Source organism: Trifolium pratense, linkage group LG3 (genome assembly GCF_020283565.1).
Source record: "Trifolium pratense cultivar HEN17-A07 linkage group LG3, ARS_RC_1.1, whole genome shotgun sequence".
Taxonomy (NCBI): Eukaryota; Viridiplantae; Streptophyta; class Magnoliopsida; order Fabales; family Fabaceae; genus Trifolium; species Trifolium pratense.
In genome coordinates, this window is record NC_060061.1 from 19798971 (window position 1) to 19819005 (window position 20035).

The 20035-nt window shown below is 31.6% G+C and overlaps 3 protein-coding genes across 3 annotated transcripts; 1 reads left to right on the plus strand and 2 right to left on the minus strand.

Annotated features, from left to right (window-relative positions):
• The first annotated feature begins 4569 nt into the window (after positions 1 to 4569).
• LOC123914729 (endo-1,4-beta-xylanase 3-like) lies at positions 4570 to 4923 on the plus strand. The gene has a single exon (XM_045965908.1). It carries the CDS (start codon positions 4570 to 4572, stop codon positions 4921 to 4923), a length of 354 nt encoding a protein of 117 aa, XP_045821864.1.
• Positions 4924 to 5608: 685 nt separating this feature from the next.
• LOC123914731 (endo-1,4-beta-xylanase 1-like) lies at positions 5609 to 5932 on the minus strand. Its single transcript, XM_045965909.1, has one exon. The coding sequence runs from the start codon at positions 5930 to 5932 to the stop codon at positions 5609 to 5611; it is 324 nt and encodes a 107-aa protein (XP_045821865.1).
• Positions 5933 to 15922: 9990 nt separating this feature from the next.
• On the minus strand, positions 15923 to 16960 carry LOC123914732 (zinc finger BED domain-containing protein RICESLEEPER 2-like). Its single transcript, XM_045965910.1, has 3 exons — positions 16232 to 16960; positions 16073 to 16141; positions 15923 to 15972 (listed from the first exon to the last, which is right to left on the minus strand). Exons 1-3 carry the CDS (start codon positions 16905 to 16907, stop codon positions 15923 to 15925), a joined length of 795 nt encoding a protein of 264 aa, XP_045821866.1. The 5' UTR covers positions 16908 to 16960.
• Between the last annotated feature and the right edge of the window lie 3075 nt (positions 16961 to 20035).

Genomic DNA, 20035 nt, shown 5'->3' on the forward strand with positions numbered 1-20035 from the left:
TGCTTGATGAAATCTGATTAGATCATCATCCATCATTCCAATGTTAACCTTATGTCCCTGGATAAATACAATATAATCATCTGGTATTGTATTTCTATTTTCTCTCGTGGATCTCCTGAATGACATATGTTCTTGAGGTGTAAGAGTTTGTTCATCTGGAACAATTTCTTGTATGGAGAGTTAAACACCTGTGGGAATATCAATATATTCCTCCATAACCATATCTCCCCCTGCAAACTCGACATCCTCAAAGAACCGACATTTCCTGATTGAAAAACGAAATTTAATTGTGGGATCATAAAACTTGTACCCCTAGATCTTTAAAGTATACCATAAAATAGCAACTTACAATCCTCAAGTCCAATTTATTTTCATTTGCCTTATAAAACCCTGCTTTAACTAAATAATCCCAAACTTGTAAATTATACAAAACCGAAATTCAATTGATATTAGCCAAGAGTAACCATTAGCAAATGAGCAAATGAAAATAGATAGTGAATAATTCTTGTCAATGATCAAAATTCCAAATAAAATTATTATCACACCGAAATAACTGAAACCACATGTCTTTAAAAAAAAATAATTAACTGAAACCATGAAGCTATTGAACCGAAAAGTTTAACCAAATTTAAATTTGAGACTTAACTGAATTTGCCCATAGACCATATATAACATTTAGGACCGTAGCACTTTGAACAGAACCAAAATTGTATACAATGTGCATTGATAAAAGGAAAAGGCAGCCTGAATTCATAATTGAATTTTGGGGTAAAAATAAATCATACCAATTTGATTAAATACCAAAAAATAAATAACGTGCGGTAAACACACATATAAACTGAATTCATGTCAAACCACACGCTCAGGATAATCATGAGCACCAAAAACTGAATTCGACAAGAAAATTAGAAATACTCATTTTCTCAATGATCAAACTTAATCTCTATTAATAATGTAAATTTTTTTCAATTGCCTCAACTTAAACTGTCTTGTCCTCAACCACATATAGATGTATCTTTCACCATCACTTAGTTGCCGACAATTCATAAAACTTTACATAGGCACACTGTTGTTAGTTGTGACACCGGAATCTATCCAACATGTGTGTATACATACCAAAGTTAAATCAACCTCAAAACAAACCAAATTAAGAAATATATCTTCCCTTAACATGTCATGTTTGACAATTAAAGTAATGTTTCTTTACCCTTTAGTTCCACAAAAGAAACAACTATCGTTACATGATTTAAATTTTATGTTGCTGTTCCTTTTGAGGCACTGTATCCGCAGCTTATCCTTATGCTTTATTGAATTAAGGTTTCCCAAAAGCGTAGGTATATAAGACTTTTCGTTCTTGAGAAACCTCTTTTCAGATTTCCTTAATGAAAAATGTTACCGTATTTATCGAACATATGCAATTTGACCTCTCCCACCTTCCAATTTCCCTCTTTTGTTTAGAGGTACTCTCATCCGTACGAGGTGAGGGAGAATCAGTCCTTAACGCAACGTCGAGATCCATACTTCAAGAACTATCAAAAGATTTACTTTCTAGAACTCGAAGTTTGAGTTATTTAACTAAATTGACGTTGGAAGTAACTTCAACATGTCATTCATAACTGAAGAGAGAACAAAAAACAAGCAAAACATGCTCAAATAAGCCTTAAAATAAAAGTAATTTTCAATTCAAATAAAGGTAAATCCCATTACAAGATATCGGGAATCCATTAATATTCTATCTTTGGACAAAATATTAACTTTTCAGTGATACCTTGGCGTAGTAATCAAACACTGATAATAAAAAACATGTCAAATAACAAATTTTCCTTTGGGCCAATTTATTATTCACACGTAAAACCGAATAATCATCACGCGTTTATCACCACAGGTGCACTTATAATTCTGTAAAATAGTTACCTTCCTTTAGGCCGGTTAAATATTCACATAAGTTACAAGCACACAACCTTTTATATTTCAAATTAAATTAATCTCCACAAAAGAGGTTACTTTGGCAACATAATGTTTCAATTAACTCATTTCAAAATATATTTAAACTGTCAAATATTTGAATTTAGAATTACTTAACCAAAACTGTATCCAAATTTGCAAGTAGAACTTGCAATTTTCCAAAAGAGTGCATATTTATTTTTATTTACTAGATGCGCTCAATTCATGATTCAAAAGAACAATTGAATCCCACAAAAATAAATACAAAACTGAAATTGCAACATATATGAAACAAAACCAAAAGAATGCTTTAACTTAAAAGAAAATCAATTTGTTTCATTCTGCAAAACTGAATTTGAGACCAAACTAAAATTGTCCATAGACCAGACTTTGGAATGGAACAAAAAATTCTATAGCAATTTTAAACCAAAAGCATGGATTCACAATGCCAAACTGAATTCAAACAGCACAAGAAACTAGCTATTTGCAACCGAAACTAAGGCATATACTATTAAATCATGATTCAATTAAATCATAGTGGCATTGTATGAAATAAAGAAGGAACCGAAACATAACTAAGAAAAAAAAATTTCATTGTGCCTGGTTAGTATTATGCCGTAAACTTAAAATTTGCCTAATACTGGAAGCCTTAAAATTTTAAGTTCTCTGTAAATTGCGTTTCAAAAAAAAAAAAAAGAAACCATCAGCAGTATGATACACAGCACATACAAAGTACAACCAAAATCCAATATATCATATGAATCCAAAAGCCACGTTGCAAAGAGCAATCAAAACCCAAAAAAAACTAATATGCCAATTCATACAATTTTTAATCATGAAACGAAAGCTGTATATCCAAACTGAGCGATAAAAATACCCGAAAAAACAATTACATGCCGATTAAAGACAATAGACCAAACGCTGAATTCGTAACCGGAATAAAATAGAAACCAAAACTGTATACAGATTCCGAATAAAATACATGCCGATAAAACCAAATAGACATGAAAACATTATTTTCTTAATGATCAAACATGAGTGGCTCTGATACCACTTGTTAGAATTTAAATTGATTCATTAACCCTAGAGTTTATCATGTTAATCATTAAGAAATAAAACATAATCATAATCATAAGCGGAAGCGTACCTGAGTTTGAATTCACCATATGTGATGATCAAAGGTCACGGGTATGTGTGATCTTCCAACCGCAGAATTCCTTATTGGCTCCTGAAACCTCTTCTGATGGGGATGAAGAGAAAACTTTTTGACTGAGCGCCGTTTTCACGTTATTCTGCAATTGGGGACCATAACCCCTATAAATAACCTTAGGGTTATTTCCTAATTTTTCAATTTTCTAATTTGGCCCCTCATCAAATTAGATATTGACTTATGGTATCTACACAATAAATTGTCTTTCATGATATTTATGCTTTTAGCCATAGACTTATATATTATTAATTAGACCACCGATGCTTTGGCTAATTACATAATGGCCCTAACACATGTAATATTACTATTGTGACCCAAAAATCCTAACAGCTTTGATTAAAATACTATATTTGTTGAGACTTTTATTCTTTTGAAAACTGATAGCAAGTTGCAATAATATTAAATATAATAAAATATTAATATGTGTGGTAAAATTGTGTGACCCAATATGAGTTTTAGAGTTGCACCATTAGAGTGAAAAATTGAATGAATTGCTTTAAGATGATGTGGCAGTATGGACTCACCTAAAATACCAATGTTGGGTTGCATCATTGGAGGCGCTCTCACTAGTGGGATGAAAATGAATAATTTTTTATGAAGATTATGCATTATATTTGTTGTCATTTGACTTAAGCAATGAATATTTCTTACAACACTCATACCTTCGGAGGATGATAGTTTGGATACTGAATTTTCATGGAGAGGCTTGACAATGTTAAATGAAATTTGTTGCTTTAATATCAATTTATACGCAAGCAAATATTTCTCATATATCAATTTTAGGTGAGAATGAAGTGAAGGAATCATGGATTAAACTCCCCATTGCTTGTTATATCAATTTTATATGAGGTACATAACAAACAGTATAGACAATAGTCGAAACAATATTATAGTATACAACACCATTGTGTTCCATCAAATGAAATTACAAAAAGTCATACGTTAATTCTTTCATAGGAATATACTTGCTTATAAATCAATAGGTACACCATTGGAAAGTCACATTTATCAAGCACAAATGTCTTAGAAATTTTCTTTAATGGTGTCACAATTTCCACATTATAAGTGCCATAAAATCCTCTGAAATTGAAAAGACATTGCTCATCTAAATGAGCATGACTATGAGATACACTCTTGTTTCAAAGCTAGAAACCTATTTTCAGTTTCATTAATGTGACCTTCTGCATTCACCGAATGTACATTGTCTCTACTCATAAACAACTCACAAAATCCCCACAACATTATCCCTTCAACAACAGGGTGATTCAAAGCTTCTCTAAGCATAACTTCAAGATCATCCACTATCACATATTCATTCATATAAGATATATAAAGTTTCTTAAACCATGTAGATAACTTGACGTATCTTGACGTATCATACCTATATGGTTTACAAAACTTATAACGTATCTTGAATGAATGAATATGTGATAGCGGATGATCTTGAAGTTATGCTTAGAGAAGCTTTGGCTCACCTTGCTGTTGAAGGGATAATGTTATGGGGATTTTGGGAGTTGTTTATGACCAGAGACAATGCACATTTGGTGAATGCAGAAGGTGACATTAATGAAGCTAAAAATAGGTTTCTAGCTTTGAAACAAAAATGGCTATCTCATAGTCATGCTCATGTTGATGAGCAAGGTCATTTCAATTTTAGAGGGTTTTATGAAACTTATAATGTGGAAGCTGTGACGCCATTAAAGAAAATTGCTAAGACATTTTTGCTTGATAAAGGTGACTCTCCAATGGTGGTACCTATTGATTTATAAGCAAATATATTGCTATGACAGAATTAACGTGCAACTTTCTTTTTATCATTGCATTTGATAAAATAAGATTGAGAAAGCTCACTCAATGAAAATAAGATTTAAAAATCTCACTCGATGTTGTTTTTCACTTTTTAGAGTGAGAAAATTGCTTCATCGAATACATTTTTTTTACTCAAAATCAATTTTTTATGAGAGATATATAGCTTACGAACTAATTCCTGGAGTAAATAGGTTCCTTGATGGAATGGGCCACTAGTGGGATGAAAATGAATAATTTTTTATGAAGATTATGCATTATATTTTGTTGTCATTTGACCTAAGCAATGAGTATTTCTTACAACACTCATATCTTCGGAGCATGTAGTTTGGATACTGAATTTTCATGGAGTGGCTTGACAGTGTTAAATGGGGTTTGTTGCTTTAATATCAATTTATACACAAGCGAATACTTTTCGTATATCAATTTTAGGTGAGAATGAAGTGAAGGAATCATGGATTAAACTCTCCATTGCTTGCTATATCAAGTTTATGTGAGGTACATAACAAATAGTATAGACAACAGTCGAAACAATATTACAGTATACAACACCATTGTGTTCCCTCAAATGCAATTACAAAAAGTCTCACATCAATTCTTTCATAGCAATATACTTGCTTATAAATCAATAGGTACACCATTGGAAAGTCACATTTTATCAAGCACAAATGTCTTAGCAATTTTCTTTAATGGTGTCACAATTTCCACATTAAAAGTTCCATAAAACCCTCTTTTATTGAAAAGACATTGCTCATCAAAATGAGCATGACTATGAGATAGGCAGTCTTGTTTCAAAGCTAGAAACCTATTTTCAGATTCATTAATGCCACCTTTTGCATTCATCAAATGTTCATTGTCTTTGCTCATAAACAACTCCGAAAATCCCCAAAACATTATCCGTTCAATAGCAGGGTGAGTCAAAACTTCTCCAAGCATAACTTCAAAATCACCCTCTATTACATATTCATTCATAGAAGATATATCAAGTTTCTTAAACGATATAGATAACTTGACGTATCTTACCTATATGGTTTACGAAACTTAATGTATCTTCTATGAATGAATAAGTGATAGCTGATGATCTTGAAGTTATGCTTAGAGAAACTTTTGCTCACCCTGCTGTTGAAGGGATAATGTTATGGGAATTTTGGGAGTTGTTTATGAGTAGAGACAATGCACATTTGGTGAATGCAGAAGGTGACATTAATGAAGCTGGAAATAGGTTTCTAGCTTTGAAACAAGAATGACTATCTCATAGTCATGCTCATGTTGATGAGCAAGGTCATTTCAATTTCAGAGGGTTTTATGAAACTTATAATGTGGAAACTGTGACACCATCAAAGAAAATTCCTAAAACATTTGTGCTTGATAAATGTGATTTTCCAATGGTGTTACCTATTAATTTATAAGCAAATATATTGCTATGAAAGAATTAACGTGTGACTTTCTTTTTATCATTGCATTTGATAAAATAAGATTGAGAAACCTCACTCAATGAGAATAAGATTGAGAAAGCTCACTCAATGTTGTTTTTCACTTTTTAGAGTGAGAAAACCGCTTCATTAATGAATACATTTTTTTTTACTCAAAATCAATACATTATTAAAAACTATAGAATACTCTTAATTATTAATTAATTTTATTATTTTAATGGAATATTAATTAATACCTTATAACATTATATTCTAACATATGTTTTACATGTTAGCCTATTATCTCTAAAAAAGGTTATTATCTAAATAAGTTAAGATAATAAAAAAATATCATATTTTATGTCGAAAATTCATTAATTAAAATATTATTTAATTACTATTTATCTCTCTTTTCATAGGTTTAGAATTCTTTTTAAATGCCTTTTTTCTTTCTATGATGTCAATATTAAGTTCCATTTTCTTAAAGAGCTAAATCTTGATTTTTTCTTTTATCATTCATAGATTTCATTATTTTCCCCTAGTGATTGAGACTTCACAAAAAAAATTATAAGAAGGTATGTAATTTGACAGATTAGACTCCTTTAAGATGAACAAATCACTGATAGAGTAGACAGTAGAGTGAGTAATTCCAACTATTGATAAATAGATCAATAATTAATAATCTATGCAGACACATAATGGTGGTTTATATATTTACCATTGATTGAAACAAAAAATATAAATTACCCTTGATTTTTCTATTTTATTTAAGAGATGCTCAATTTAATACATTTTTATTAAATTGTATTTGTTGAACATTTTAAGATGTAAAATAATATATTCAATTGTTGTAATCAGTGACGGAACTAACATAATTTTTACGAGGGTATCAAATTTAAAGAAAAAATACAATATATTTTTAAAATTGTTATATACCAAAATTAACCATTAAGCAAAATAAAAATAAAATAAGTTAGCACATAAAATATTTTCATATTTATTTAGTAGAGTAACACATTGATAATAAACATATAATCAGATCAACACAAGAAAACATGAATACAACACAAATGCATACCTCGACAAATTTTCTTGACCAAATCCAGCTTCAACGTCACCCTGGGTGTTAAGTGTCCTAAATAAGTATAGAAGATAACTGTGAATCACATAGCTTTAAGAAATTCTATAATATTGTAAGAATTTTAAAACTCGGATAAAATTTTTAATGATACTTAGTAAAACAAATTTTCTCCAAAAATGATTAAAATAAATTTCAATACTTGAAAGCTCTCTTTTAACTTTAAGATTAACAACGTAAAATATGTAAGAATTATATTTACAAAAACATTTCTCTAAAAGCATTTTCTCTGAAATATTTTGTCAAATTTTTTGAAAAACTTGAAGTACAAATCTTCTACCAAAATTTTGGCAAAGTCTCCTTTCTGTTTATATTATTTACCTGAACCTAAGACTTAAATAACATAATATCACAAACAAAATATTTTTCATAAAGTGGTATCTTGATACTTTGTCTCGGTAAATAAAAAAACATTTATAATTTACAAAACGATGCTAAAACACTCACATAATTAAAATGAGACTCTAACTTGATGAATAACTGTCCGATCATCGCAAATCAATTTTTTATTTTCACAATTCTAAATCACCAGATCCAATGACACAAATTTCAGGACATAATTTCAAAGTTAAAATTATGATAAAAAAAAAAAATCAAAGTTAAATTGACCAAAATGACTTTGGAAGTTCGGTTCATATCAAAATGTCATTTTTTAAAAAAAATTCTTTTCGACACATCAATAGATCTACTCAACATTTTTTTAAAACACTCAAAATCATTTTTTTTCTTCCAGATCTATTATTACATATACTCAATTTACAACATTAACAAATAAACTAAGCACAAAAAATCAAAAATTGAAACTCCCACTTGTAACCTATATTTTTAGCCAAAAACTAGAGAGATGAATTTTTAGTTACCTTTGAATAAAGAAGTTTCTAATGCATAGATCTGCCTCCTAGATAGATTAGATCCTCAAGATATGGAGGAAAAATGAAGAAAATGGTGAGGGAAGAGGGACTATTGTTAGCTCCATTAAGAAGAAGATGGTGAGAGTTTTGCCTCTTTTTATTTTTTATTTATTTTGCAATTAGGTTATATATATATATATATATATATACACACACTCCTTCCATCCTTAATTATAAGCAAAAATATATTTTTTAGATTCATTCAAAAACTGATGTATTTAGTTTATAATATAGGTCAAATACATTAATTATTCAATGAATCTAAAAATTTGATTTTTGCTTATAATCTGAAAAGTCAAACTACATTAATATTTTTCCCTTATTTACTTTTTTTACAAATAAATTTCTTTATATTAAAAAAACTCTTTATTTACTCTATTTTACAGGTTCCGGGCCACACAAATTCTGTTCTGATTAAGTCCGCTACTTAAGTAATTGATTTTTACACCTATAGTTCGCTAATTAAGTCGTGGATGGACGGTGGTCATAAATTTTGTGGTTGGTAACAGTCATTGGTCTATCATGGTGGTGGTGTTTGATTGACCATTAGTGAGGGCGTGAGGTTGTTACTTTGTTCGACCAATCAAATTCAAGCAAAAAACCTATAAATTGAAATCTTTCCTTTGCCCAAAAGTGGTTTTTAAACCCCAAGAAGACTAATCATTATGATTAATCGGTGTAATTTTTGTATTTCCTTTCAAATGTAATTTTCTTTAATTTATGATATAAAATTCATTGTTGGATGTAATGAATTATAATGTAATGTAATACTATTTATGTTATGTGTTATGATAAAAACTTCGATAAAATATTCGTGTATGTTATAATAATTTTGTTTTTACTGTTTTTTCTGTCGAATGGTCATCCACTACCTAAGTAGTGAATGACAAAAATGTTAAATTTCACATATGGTGTATGGGGGGCGTGAGAGCTAAACCGGTCCAAATTTTAAGAATATTTTTTCTATCCGCTACTAAAGTAATGGATTTAATCAATTATCCGATATTTTGGTAAAATTATATGGCACGCGAGAAAAATGGTAGAGTGAGAAAAAAAAAAAAAAAAACTCAAATGCTTGGCCTCTTGTCACGAACTAGACCTTTTGCATTGGACTCAACAGCTGTATCTGGCCCAAGTCTGCTAGTAGAAGGCTTGCTCACAACACAATGATGTTTTCTCTGCCCACCTTCCGTGATTTTTTTATACCTCTAATATTTCAATTTTGCCCTTGCAAAAAACTTCGGTTCGCAGAAACCGAATTTTTTCTAGTACAAATTCAGAGTAAATTTCGGTTTTATAAACCGAAATTTGTTTTCAAGGCAAAAAAAAAACTTCGGTTTCTATAAATCGAAGTTTTTTGCAAGAGCAAAATTAGAAATTTAGGGGATAAAAGAATCACGGAGGTGGGGAGAGAAAACATTCAACACAATCACATCAAAATCCTTTTTTTTTTTTGACAAAACATCAAAATCCATATTTGAGATGGTGAATTTGGTTTTTCTGTTGCCATACTTAATCTATTCTCTCTAGATTTATGGTACCAGAACATCTTTTCCAAGCATTGAAATATATTACCTCCGTATCAAATTAAAAGTCATTTTGAAGGAAAAAAAATTGTATCAAATTATAAGTCACTTACATTACCAATAAATCATTTAATGTTATTTTTGTTATTATACCCTTAACTATTTATTATTTTCTCTTCTTTCAATTCTTCAATTTATATTTCTTATATCATTAATGAAGAACAATTTTGTAAGCTAACTCATAATTTCTTTTTCTCAAACAACACTAATTACATTTCTTAATTTGTGTGATTCAGTGAAAACGACTTATATTATTAAGCTGCTTATGAACACCACTTTATCCTAGCCTAAATTTTTTTCTTATTCTTACAAATATTTACAAATAATTCATTGTTGTTGATGATGGATGGACCCTGAATTTTCTTCAATTTGTTGACTTCTTACGAGTACTAGAACTATTCCAAACAAAATACACAAAAGGCTTAAAGGCATAGTCATGGTCATGCTGAGAGATGTTAGAATATTTTCTAATATTATGTGGGCTGCAATCAATTGTGAGTTTTGGTTTTAATAAAAACGGGTTGATGTTGTTTTGATTCATTGATGATGCTTAAGCCCGATAATTGTGATCAGTAATAATGGGCTTGAACACTAATTTTGATTTGTGTAGAAACAAAGTGTAGGCCCAACTCTAGAGTCCATGATGAGTGGTACTAGGGTTGTTATCTTATAAATAGATAGACTAGGTCCCCTTTGCCGTCACGGACAAACACAATAAACTCATTTGTTGTCTTCCCCATCAAAGACCTCAAAGACTGGAGCATGTGATCAGGCAGAGGAAGACCTTGTCTAATGTATCGGTGATTCCGATATCGGCTATTTCGGTAAACATGATTGTCGATTCAAGTAAGTGTGTTCTAATTTCATATAATATATCCATCTCTAAATTATTAATTATTACATGTGGTATCAGAGCTTCTATTATATGATTTAGAACCCTAACTCTTTTAGTGTGAATCATAGCCATGTTTAATCAATTGAGAAATTTTATTCGGCTACATTTGTTTTTCCAGCCGATCACTTTCATATATTTGGAACATAACATAACCATAGGTTTATGTAAAAATAATTACTTGTTTCATGGCTATTGTTAATCTTTTGGCAAATCGGTTTCCATGGTGGTAACATGTGATCAATTTTTCTATAGTACTTTAATTTGGGGTGTACGATTGATTTGCGTGAATCAAAATCTTGTTCAACCAATTATTTTGATTTGGGGTTTATGAGCTTTATGAATGAATGTGGAAATATACTATTTTACGTCGTGGTGTCATAAGCGTTATTTTTCTGAATTTGTATGATGCTACCAAAATCAATGATTCAATGATAGCTGCCGTTATGTATTTGTATCATTACATTAATGTTTATTATTTTTTTACTCTCTCATGTTGTGTTTTACATAATGGAGAGTGAAAATATACTCTTGAATTATCGGGATTTGAATCATTGTATCATTTCCTTTTATGTTTGATGATGATAAACCCCAATTTGTTTTTCAATCTCAAATTTCATCTATTTCCTTGAATGAAATCGAAAATTCGTAGAGGGTTTCTCTTGTTGTGTTTTGAGCATATTTACAGGAGACCATGACATTTGAACGATTGTGCCACGAATTTTAATTGGATCAGTCGCGGGTCATTAATTCTCGACCTGGTTTTTATTTATTTATTATTTACGATGTGAAGAAGACATGATCAGCAACCATGTGAAGTATGTTAAGAGAAATTCGGTGAGAATTTTTTATTTATTTTTGGTACCACCACTGATTATTGGAATAATCGATTAAGTGCTCAAATCATTCTGTTATGCTCAAATTCAGATTTTTGACTATTAATTTGGGCTCTTTCATAATCAATTTTGTTTTGTGTGACGTCATGGTTTCCAATGAACTTTGAACATTTGAATTAATTTTCCATTCATATGAGCACGATATATTCTATGATGACATTCTTATGTTTCTTTTTTGGAAATCTAGAACTAATGCACCAGATATTTTGGGTAGCCATATTAGTTGTTTCCATATGTGCTCCAGTGTTTATGTAATAGTATCACGGTGTTATTTTTCTGATGTCTGATTTGTTCAGTAAAATCTTTAAATATTTGGTGTTGATTAAAGGTGAGAATCATATGAGATTTGAATCTAAAATATTATTTAAGAAAATCTCTTTTGAATCATATGTGTTATTTTAGGCTCAATTTTGCTAATTATGACACCAAATATTATTTATGTAAATTTATAGTTATCGTATAAATTCTATATATTGCCTTGTTATTATTTGAATGTTCACTTACAAACTATTGTTGAAATTATTCTTCTAAGCAATTATTAAAGGCAATTGAAAATTGTATTGTCCTTGCATTGATTTATTATTAGAGTATTTTTATTACGATATAACGGTTTCCTAATGATTTGTGAAATGTTTGAGATGAAACCGTAAAAAAACTATACTCTCAAGTCAACAAAATTTATTGACTCTACTTGCAAGGATGAAAATCACACTCTTGGAGGTTAGTGGTGCAATTACTTGTCCTCTTGTGACTGCATATATAATTGCTTATGAGGAGAAATTTGCTTCTAAATTTGTTTTGAAACAGTAAATATGCAATTATATATGAAAGTTTTATTGTTTTTCCAGAATATTTTAAATTAAAAACTCTCCATATAATCATTAATTGATTTTTTGTTATATACTCCGATTTTAAAATTTTACTCTAATGAGTGGGAGTATTTCAAGTTTAATATTTTGAGAGTTCTCTCTATATAATCATTAATTGATTTTTTGTTATATACTCTGATTTTAAAATTTTACTCTAATGAGTGAGAGTATTTCAAGTTTAATATTTTGAGAGTTCTATTATGGAAAAATATAAATTTAGTGTGACATTGTTTGACATGTCCATTGTGTGATAGAGAAAATAGTTGAGTATTTGTTTAAATATTTTAACACTTTTGGATTGTTAATTCAACTATAATTCTCAATCAAGTGGGAGAGTTTTACATGTCAACTATTTATAAATGTTTGTTGAGACTTAAATTGAGGAAATATTGTCTTATGGTATTTATAATAGTTCGGGACTATTTGTTTTATATATATCCTCAATTGATTTAAAATTGAAGTCTCTTATTTTTCCGCCGCGTAAATTTGCATATATTATTATATTGAGTTGATTGTTTCACAATAATGATCTCTTATGAGTTGACTGTTTAACAGTAATGACCTCTCTCCCCAACTAAAGACATATAGTTATATGTGAAAACTTTTAATTATTGATTCCTATGCAAGAGATTTCGTGTGTTGGTATAGGCCGTTACCACCAAAGTGGGACCGCTTATATTGATTGATGAGATTTTCTTTGTAGTTTGAGGAATGGTTTTAATTATAACATGTAATTTTCTGCCCAAAGGTGATTATTATATGTTACGATTAAAAATTAATTTGAGATGAAGTTATTGGAGGATGTATTGATCGAAGGAATTTGCCTGCCTAAAGGTGACAACTTTCAAAGTTCAATGTATACTCATTGATTAACTCATCTGAGGTTTTGATTAAGGTTTTGACCTTAGTTGGTGCATTCTGCCCAAAGGTGATTGTACTATTATATTGGCCTGTTTTGATAATACTAATCCAATTTGGTTTTGATTCAAATGAATTTCTCCAGTTATGTTTCCATTGAAATGTTGAACATCATAGATCACTTGATTAGTGGGAGATAACTTATACTCTCTTGATATGCTTGATTAGTGGGAGTTTGAATTTTATATTAACTCCTTTTATAAATTTGAAATTATTTGAAATTTGAAATATAAAAATATTTGAGCTCAGTGGTATAAATAAATATTATAGCTCAGTGTTGTTGGGATCACTATGCCGGTGATCAACACTATTTTGGAGCTGAGGCATTGTATAAATAAATATTATAGCTCAGTGTTGTTGGGATCACTATGCCGGTGATCAACACTATTTTGGAGCTGAGGCATTATGTGAAAACATAAATAAATAAGCTCAGTGTTGTCAGGATCACTTAGCCGGTGATCAACACTATTTTGGAGCTGAGGCATTGTATAAATAAATATTATAGCTCAGTGTTGTTGGGATCACTATGCCGGTGATCAACACTATTTTGGAGCTGAGGCATTATGTGAAAACATAAATAAATAAGCTCAGTGTTGTCGGGATCACTTAGCCGGTGATCAACACTATTTTGGAGCTGAGGCATTATGGTATCTTAAGGACCATGTAATTTCTCTGGCTTTGATGCAATTGAGAGAAATTATGTCTAAAATATTGGAGCTCGATGTTGATTAGATCATTATACTGCAGTAGTCAATATCATTTAGGAGCTTAGACTTGTGGTATCTTATGAACCATAGAATTTCTCTGGCTTTAAGGCATTTGAGAGAAATTGAGGACTGACGAAGAAAATGATAGTATGGTTGAGATCACAGACATATCATTTTCTCGCTACACTCTACGCAGATGACTAGTCGACGGAGTTTGGTGGTATTTGTAACCATGGAAGGTGTTGTATCGATAATGATATAATTACCGCTATGATTCAATATCATTTAATTTTTGTTGGATGGAGTCTTAATTAGATGTTGCATCTTGGGATCATTGTGGCCACGTTAAAATATGTTATCAACCCGAGAGTCGTTTTTCAAAATGTTTTATTCAAATTAAATATACACAATTGATTTTGCCCAAGTGGGAGAATGTTAGAATATTTTCTAATATTATGTGGGCTGCAATCAATTGTGAGTTTTGGTTTTAATAAAAACGGGTTGATGTTGTTTTGATCCATTGATGATGCTTAAGCCCGATAATTGTGATCAGTAATAATGGGCTTGAACACTAATTTTGATTTGTGTAGAAACAAAGTGTAGGCCCAACTCTAGAGTCCATGATGGGTGGTACTAGGGTTGTTATCTTATAAATAGATAGGCTAGGTCCCCTTTGCCGTCACGGACAAACACAATAAGCTCATTTGTTGTCTTCCCCATCAAAGACCTCAAAGACTGGAGCATGTGATCAGGCAGAGGAAGACCTTGTCTAATGTATCGGTGATTCCGATATCGGCTATTTCGGTAAACATGATTGTCGATTCAAGTAAGTGTGTTCTAATTTCATATAATATATCCATCTCTAAATTATTAATTATTACAAAGTACTTCTTACGAGTACTAGAACTATTCCAAACAGAGTACTAGAACTATTCCAAACAAAATACATAAAAGGCTTAAAGGCATAGTCATGGTCATGCTGAGAGATTCATGATGACTAATGGAAAAAATGTTAGATTTAATACTCTTTGACTTAGAATAAGAATTTTAAGATTTAAGAACAAGCGATTGTGATCAGAATATGTTGTGGTAGGAGCTCGACCAAAGCAGATTAATGGTTTATCTACTTTTCTTTGACTTCTGTTTAGGCATGGCAATGGGTACTCGCGGGTACGGTTTTTACCTTCCCCGTTCCCCATACCCGAATCATTGATAAATATCCGTTCCCCGCCCATTACCCGACGGGGATGAAAAATTGAACCCAAACCCCGTCCCAAATGGGTTCGGGTATCCCCGAACCTTGCCCTGTCCTGCTGAACCTTACCCGAACTCAAATTTTTTCCGAACGCTGACATACATACAATAAAAAAAATTTCAAATAATAAAGTACAAACCAAAATTTCAATGCATTAAACATACAAATGAAATGATATTCCAAAATATCAAACCAAAATTATCAAAACCATAAAATAGTACCGGTACAAACCAATATTCCAAAATACCATCAAAACAACCACATAACCAAGAATGTTCTACATCACTGTTCACTGAAATTGCTAAAAAAAAAATCATAACTCAAGTAGATAAATAGCCAACACCAATGTAGTCTTCTTCCTTTCTCTTTCTCTAAATTCTAGTCACCATCTTCAAAGAAGGATGCAACACCACTAGTCAATATTTCACCTATATAAATAATACAAGTTATAATTTTTTTTTGAAAGGCAAAAACAAATTTATTAAAAAAATCCAGAATTCTTATATATAAATGGAAGGAAAATCTCACCTTCATCATCGGGCTCTATTTCATCGAGTAAAGTAGCATACTCATTGCTTAATTTAGAACTCATATTACCTACAAATATATAAATAATAATTTGTTAACAAATACAAAACTTTTTGTTATTTCATAATATATATAGAAAGAGCAAATATAAAAGCATACCACTGTTTTCGGCACTCCATAACCAGCTTCTAGCACACATCAAAGCCTCTAAAGTTGTCCAATGAAGTCGACTGCGATGCGGGCTTAAGATTTGGCCGCTAGTACTGAATGCGGATTCAGAAGCTACAGTAGAAATAGGAATTGCTAAAATATCTTTTGCAATTGCTTGGAGTGTTGGATACTTGATGCCATTCAACTTCCACCACAATAGAATATCAAAACCGGGACTTCGTGGTAAAACTTCCTCATCCAAGTAATGATCCAACTCTGTTCTTACTAAAGAAGTTTTAGCTCTTTTTTTCTTCCGAACAAATGCATCATAATCATCTAAACCATCATCAGCTGCACAACTAGCTTCCAACATGGCCGAGTCAGCACAAATGTCTTGATTGAACTTCAATTGATAATCAGCAATTAAGTCATAACACAATTGTTGGATCCTGCTAACTTGCTCAAGAGAGTCTTGTCCATACAATTTTTCATAATAGTATTCAAGTAACTCCATTTTGTATCTTGGATCCAAAACAGTAGCAACTCCCATTATATCATGGGTGACACTCCAATATTTATCAAATTTTTGCAACATCTTTTTAGCCATTTCTGCAATTGATTTATTGGAGGAGCCAATCCAATTAGATATTGCCAATTTGATCTTACAAATCTCAGGAAAAAACATGTTGGCAGTGGGATACTTAGTGCCAGAAATGAGTTCAGTGATACTATTGAACAATTTCAATCTTTGACAAACATATCCTTTGCAAATTTCCAATGCAAACTAGTTGGAACACAAGTGTATTGAGTGTCACATTGTCTTAACCGACTAAAAACATCCTCATACAAAATGGCAGTGTCAAGCATCTTGTATGTGGAGTTCCATCTAGTTGGACAATCTAAACATAAATTCTTAGTGTGAGAATTTCGCAATTGTCTAGCTATCTTCTCAAATTTTTCCTTCCTTTTAGCAGTTGCAGTCCAATAAGCTACACTATCACGGATCCTTTCAATCCCATCTTTCAATACTTCTAAACCATCCTTCACTATCAAATTTAATATGTGTGCAACACATCGCATATGGAGTAAGGATCCATCCCTCAACAAAGTATTTAAACTCAACTTCTCCTTAATTTTATCTATCATAGCATCATTTGTGCTACAATTATCTAAAGTGATAGTTGATAATTTTGTGTCAATGTTCCATTCCATTAAACATTTAACTAAGGCAGCACAAAGTATATCACTTGAATGAGGAGCAGGTACATAAATGAACCTAACATGTAAAAAGATTCATATTTAATAATTATGTCACATAATCAGTTTAGAAAATTATATATATAAGAATAGTATTTGTAGTAACATCAAACATCCTAATAAAAATAATATAATAATATAAGAATTTGTAATTACCTCAAAATACAACTCTGCAAATTTCAAGATCCATCAATATAATGTGCAGTAACAGCCATATACCCCTTTTTTTGATTACTTGCAGTCCACATGTCCTAAGTAATGGCCACTCTTGACTGAAGGCTATCTAACAATTTTAAAGTTTTTGTCATTTCAAACTCATACACTTTAAATATCTCCTTCTTGATGGTGTTTCTACAAGGAACTTGAAACACTGGTTGTAGAGAACCAACAAATCGTCGAAAACCAATATGATCGACAATTGAAAGTGGATATTCATGCATAATTATAGCACAAGCAAGCTCTTTCCTTGAATTTTCAGCATTATAAGTGTCAACTCCTATTTCTTGCTTTCCTTGCAAGCTCTTTGGCATGAGAAATGTTTGCCCTTTTTTTGTCTTGTTCTCATGAAGCTTTTTATGAAGGCATGTCTCCATATGTACAAGCAAATGCTTCGTTCCATTAGCCGATTTTCCACCAAGAAATTTCTTGCAATAATTGCATTGAGCCTTATCCAAACCATTAACTTTCATCTTTGTAAAATGCTGCCATACTGATGAGGAGTTGAAGCCTTGAAGGTTGTAATTCGTTCTGGACTTTCCGTTGAAGGAGATGAAGGAGTCGAAGCCTTGAAGGGGTAATATATATAAGAAAATGAAACATAGCAATATAAGATGTGTAGAACTTGAAAAGTTTGGAATGGATTTGAGAGAGAAGGAATCATTACTGCTTGTTGGGAAGTGAAATTATTGGAAGTGAGAAAGAGAATTAGGTGGAAGTGGGAAGTGGCAAAGACGTGAAGTGGGAATTGGGAAGCGAGAAGATGAGTTATATGATTTGTGACATTATAAATAAATAGGGGTAATATAGTAATTTTATATAAACGGGAGGGTTCGGGGTGGGTACCAATATCTCTGTTACCCGCCCCATCCCCATGTTTTGAAATCGGGGAAAACTCAAACCCAGTCAAATCGGTTTTTCCCCGTCAAACTCGGGGTGGGTTCGGGCGGGTACCCACGGGTACGGGTTCTGTTGCCATGCCTACTTCTGTTGTGGTAAGTGTGAGTTAAGTCTCACATTGTTTAAAAAAGTGGAGGTTGAACACTTTATAAATGAGAGGACCCATAAAACTAACACCTTAAGGTTTTGGATTAAAGTGTGGTGTACAGTTCAATTGTAGAGTTGTTCTTGAGCCCAATGTGGATGATCTTCGACTGCCCCCTTGTGATCTAACAGTGGTATCAGAACCGTTGGTTCGACGAAGAATTTGACCGGCTCCTTGTATCGAAAGTCTTCCTGACAAATGTGGTCAGGCGGCGAGTCCCGTTGAGCAGTGTGGCTAACGGCGATACAAGTAAGTATAGGATGAAAAGAAAGCTTCCGCTTGAGGGGGAATATAATGAATTGAAGGACTCACACTTGAGGGGGAGATTGTAAGTGGGAGTTAAGTCTCACATTTCTTAGAAAAGTGGAGGTTAAACACTTTATAAGTGAGAGGACCTACAAACCTAACACCTTAAGGTTTTGAGTTAAAGTGTGATGTTCAACTCACTTGTAGAGTTGTTCTTAAGCCTAATGTGGATGATCCCCGGCTGTCCCATTGTGATCTAACATATTAGCTACAGAAGGTGTACAAGAACGTTGGTGTCTTCTGTTACCATTGCTTAGGCAAGAAGCTACCAAAATAAAGTGGAATTGGACTCGACTTAGAGCCCTGCATGCATGTGTTGGGCTTTGACGCAGTCCAAAACAATATACAATTAGTTAATTTTTGTACGATTAAGTTACACAAGAAAAATAGCTTAATTATTGTATTATTATCATGAAATACATATAGCTAGTCTCATTATGCTCGTTGCCTTTTGCAAATCCCTTTGCAATGATAGTATACTTGAAATTAGTTTATGTGATCAATGCCAACAATAATAATCAAGAGCCCAAATTCAGAAGAATCAAAGAAAGCTGATTACAATACAATATGGAAATCAAAACTTCATCCATTTTCACTAGCTAGTGCTATTTGCAACAAAAAGCAGTGTATCTTTTCCATCATGAAAATTTCCAGATGGATGCAACCATCACAAATATAAATGATAGAGAAGTGGCCCACTAAATAGTGTTGTTAATTAATTCAAAATTTCATCAAAGATCATAATTGAGGACGCCTGTGAAGAAAACTTAGTGGTTAACTTTATGTAAGAAAAATGTATCCCAAATAAAAAACTTTATGAGAAAAAATAATAAAAGAGCATAGCTAGAGTAAGCATCCCTCACCCGTGTGCTGCACTTACGAAAATAACAATGTGATGATCATATTATATAATATATGCTATATGCATGCTCGATAGTCATTGACATGGGGCCATATAGAGATTAAAATGGTACGCTCATCATAGCTAG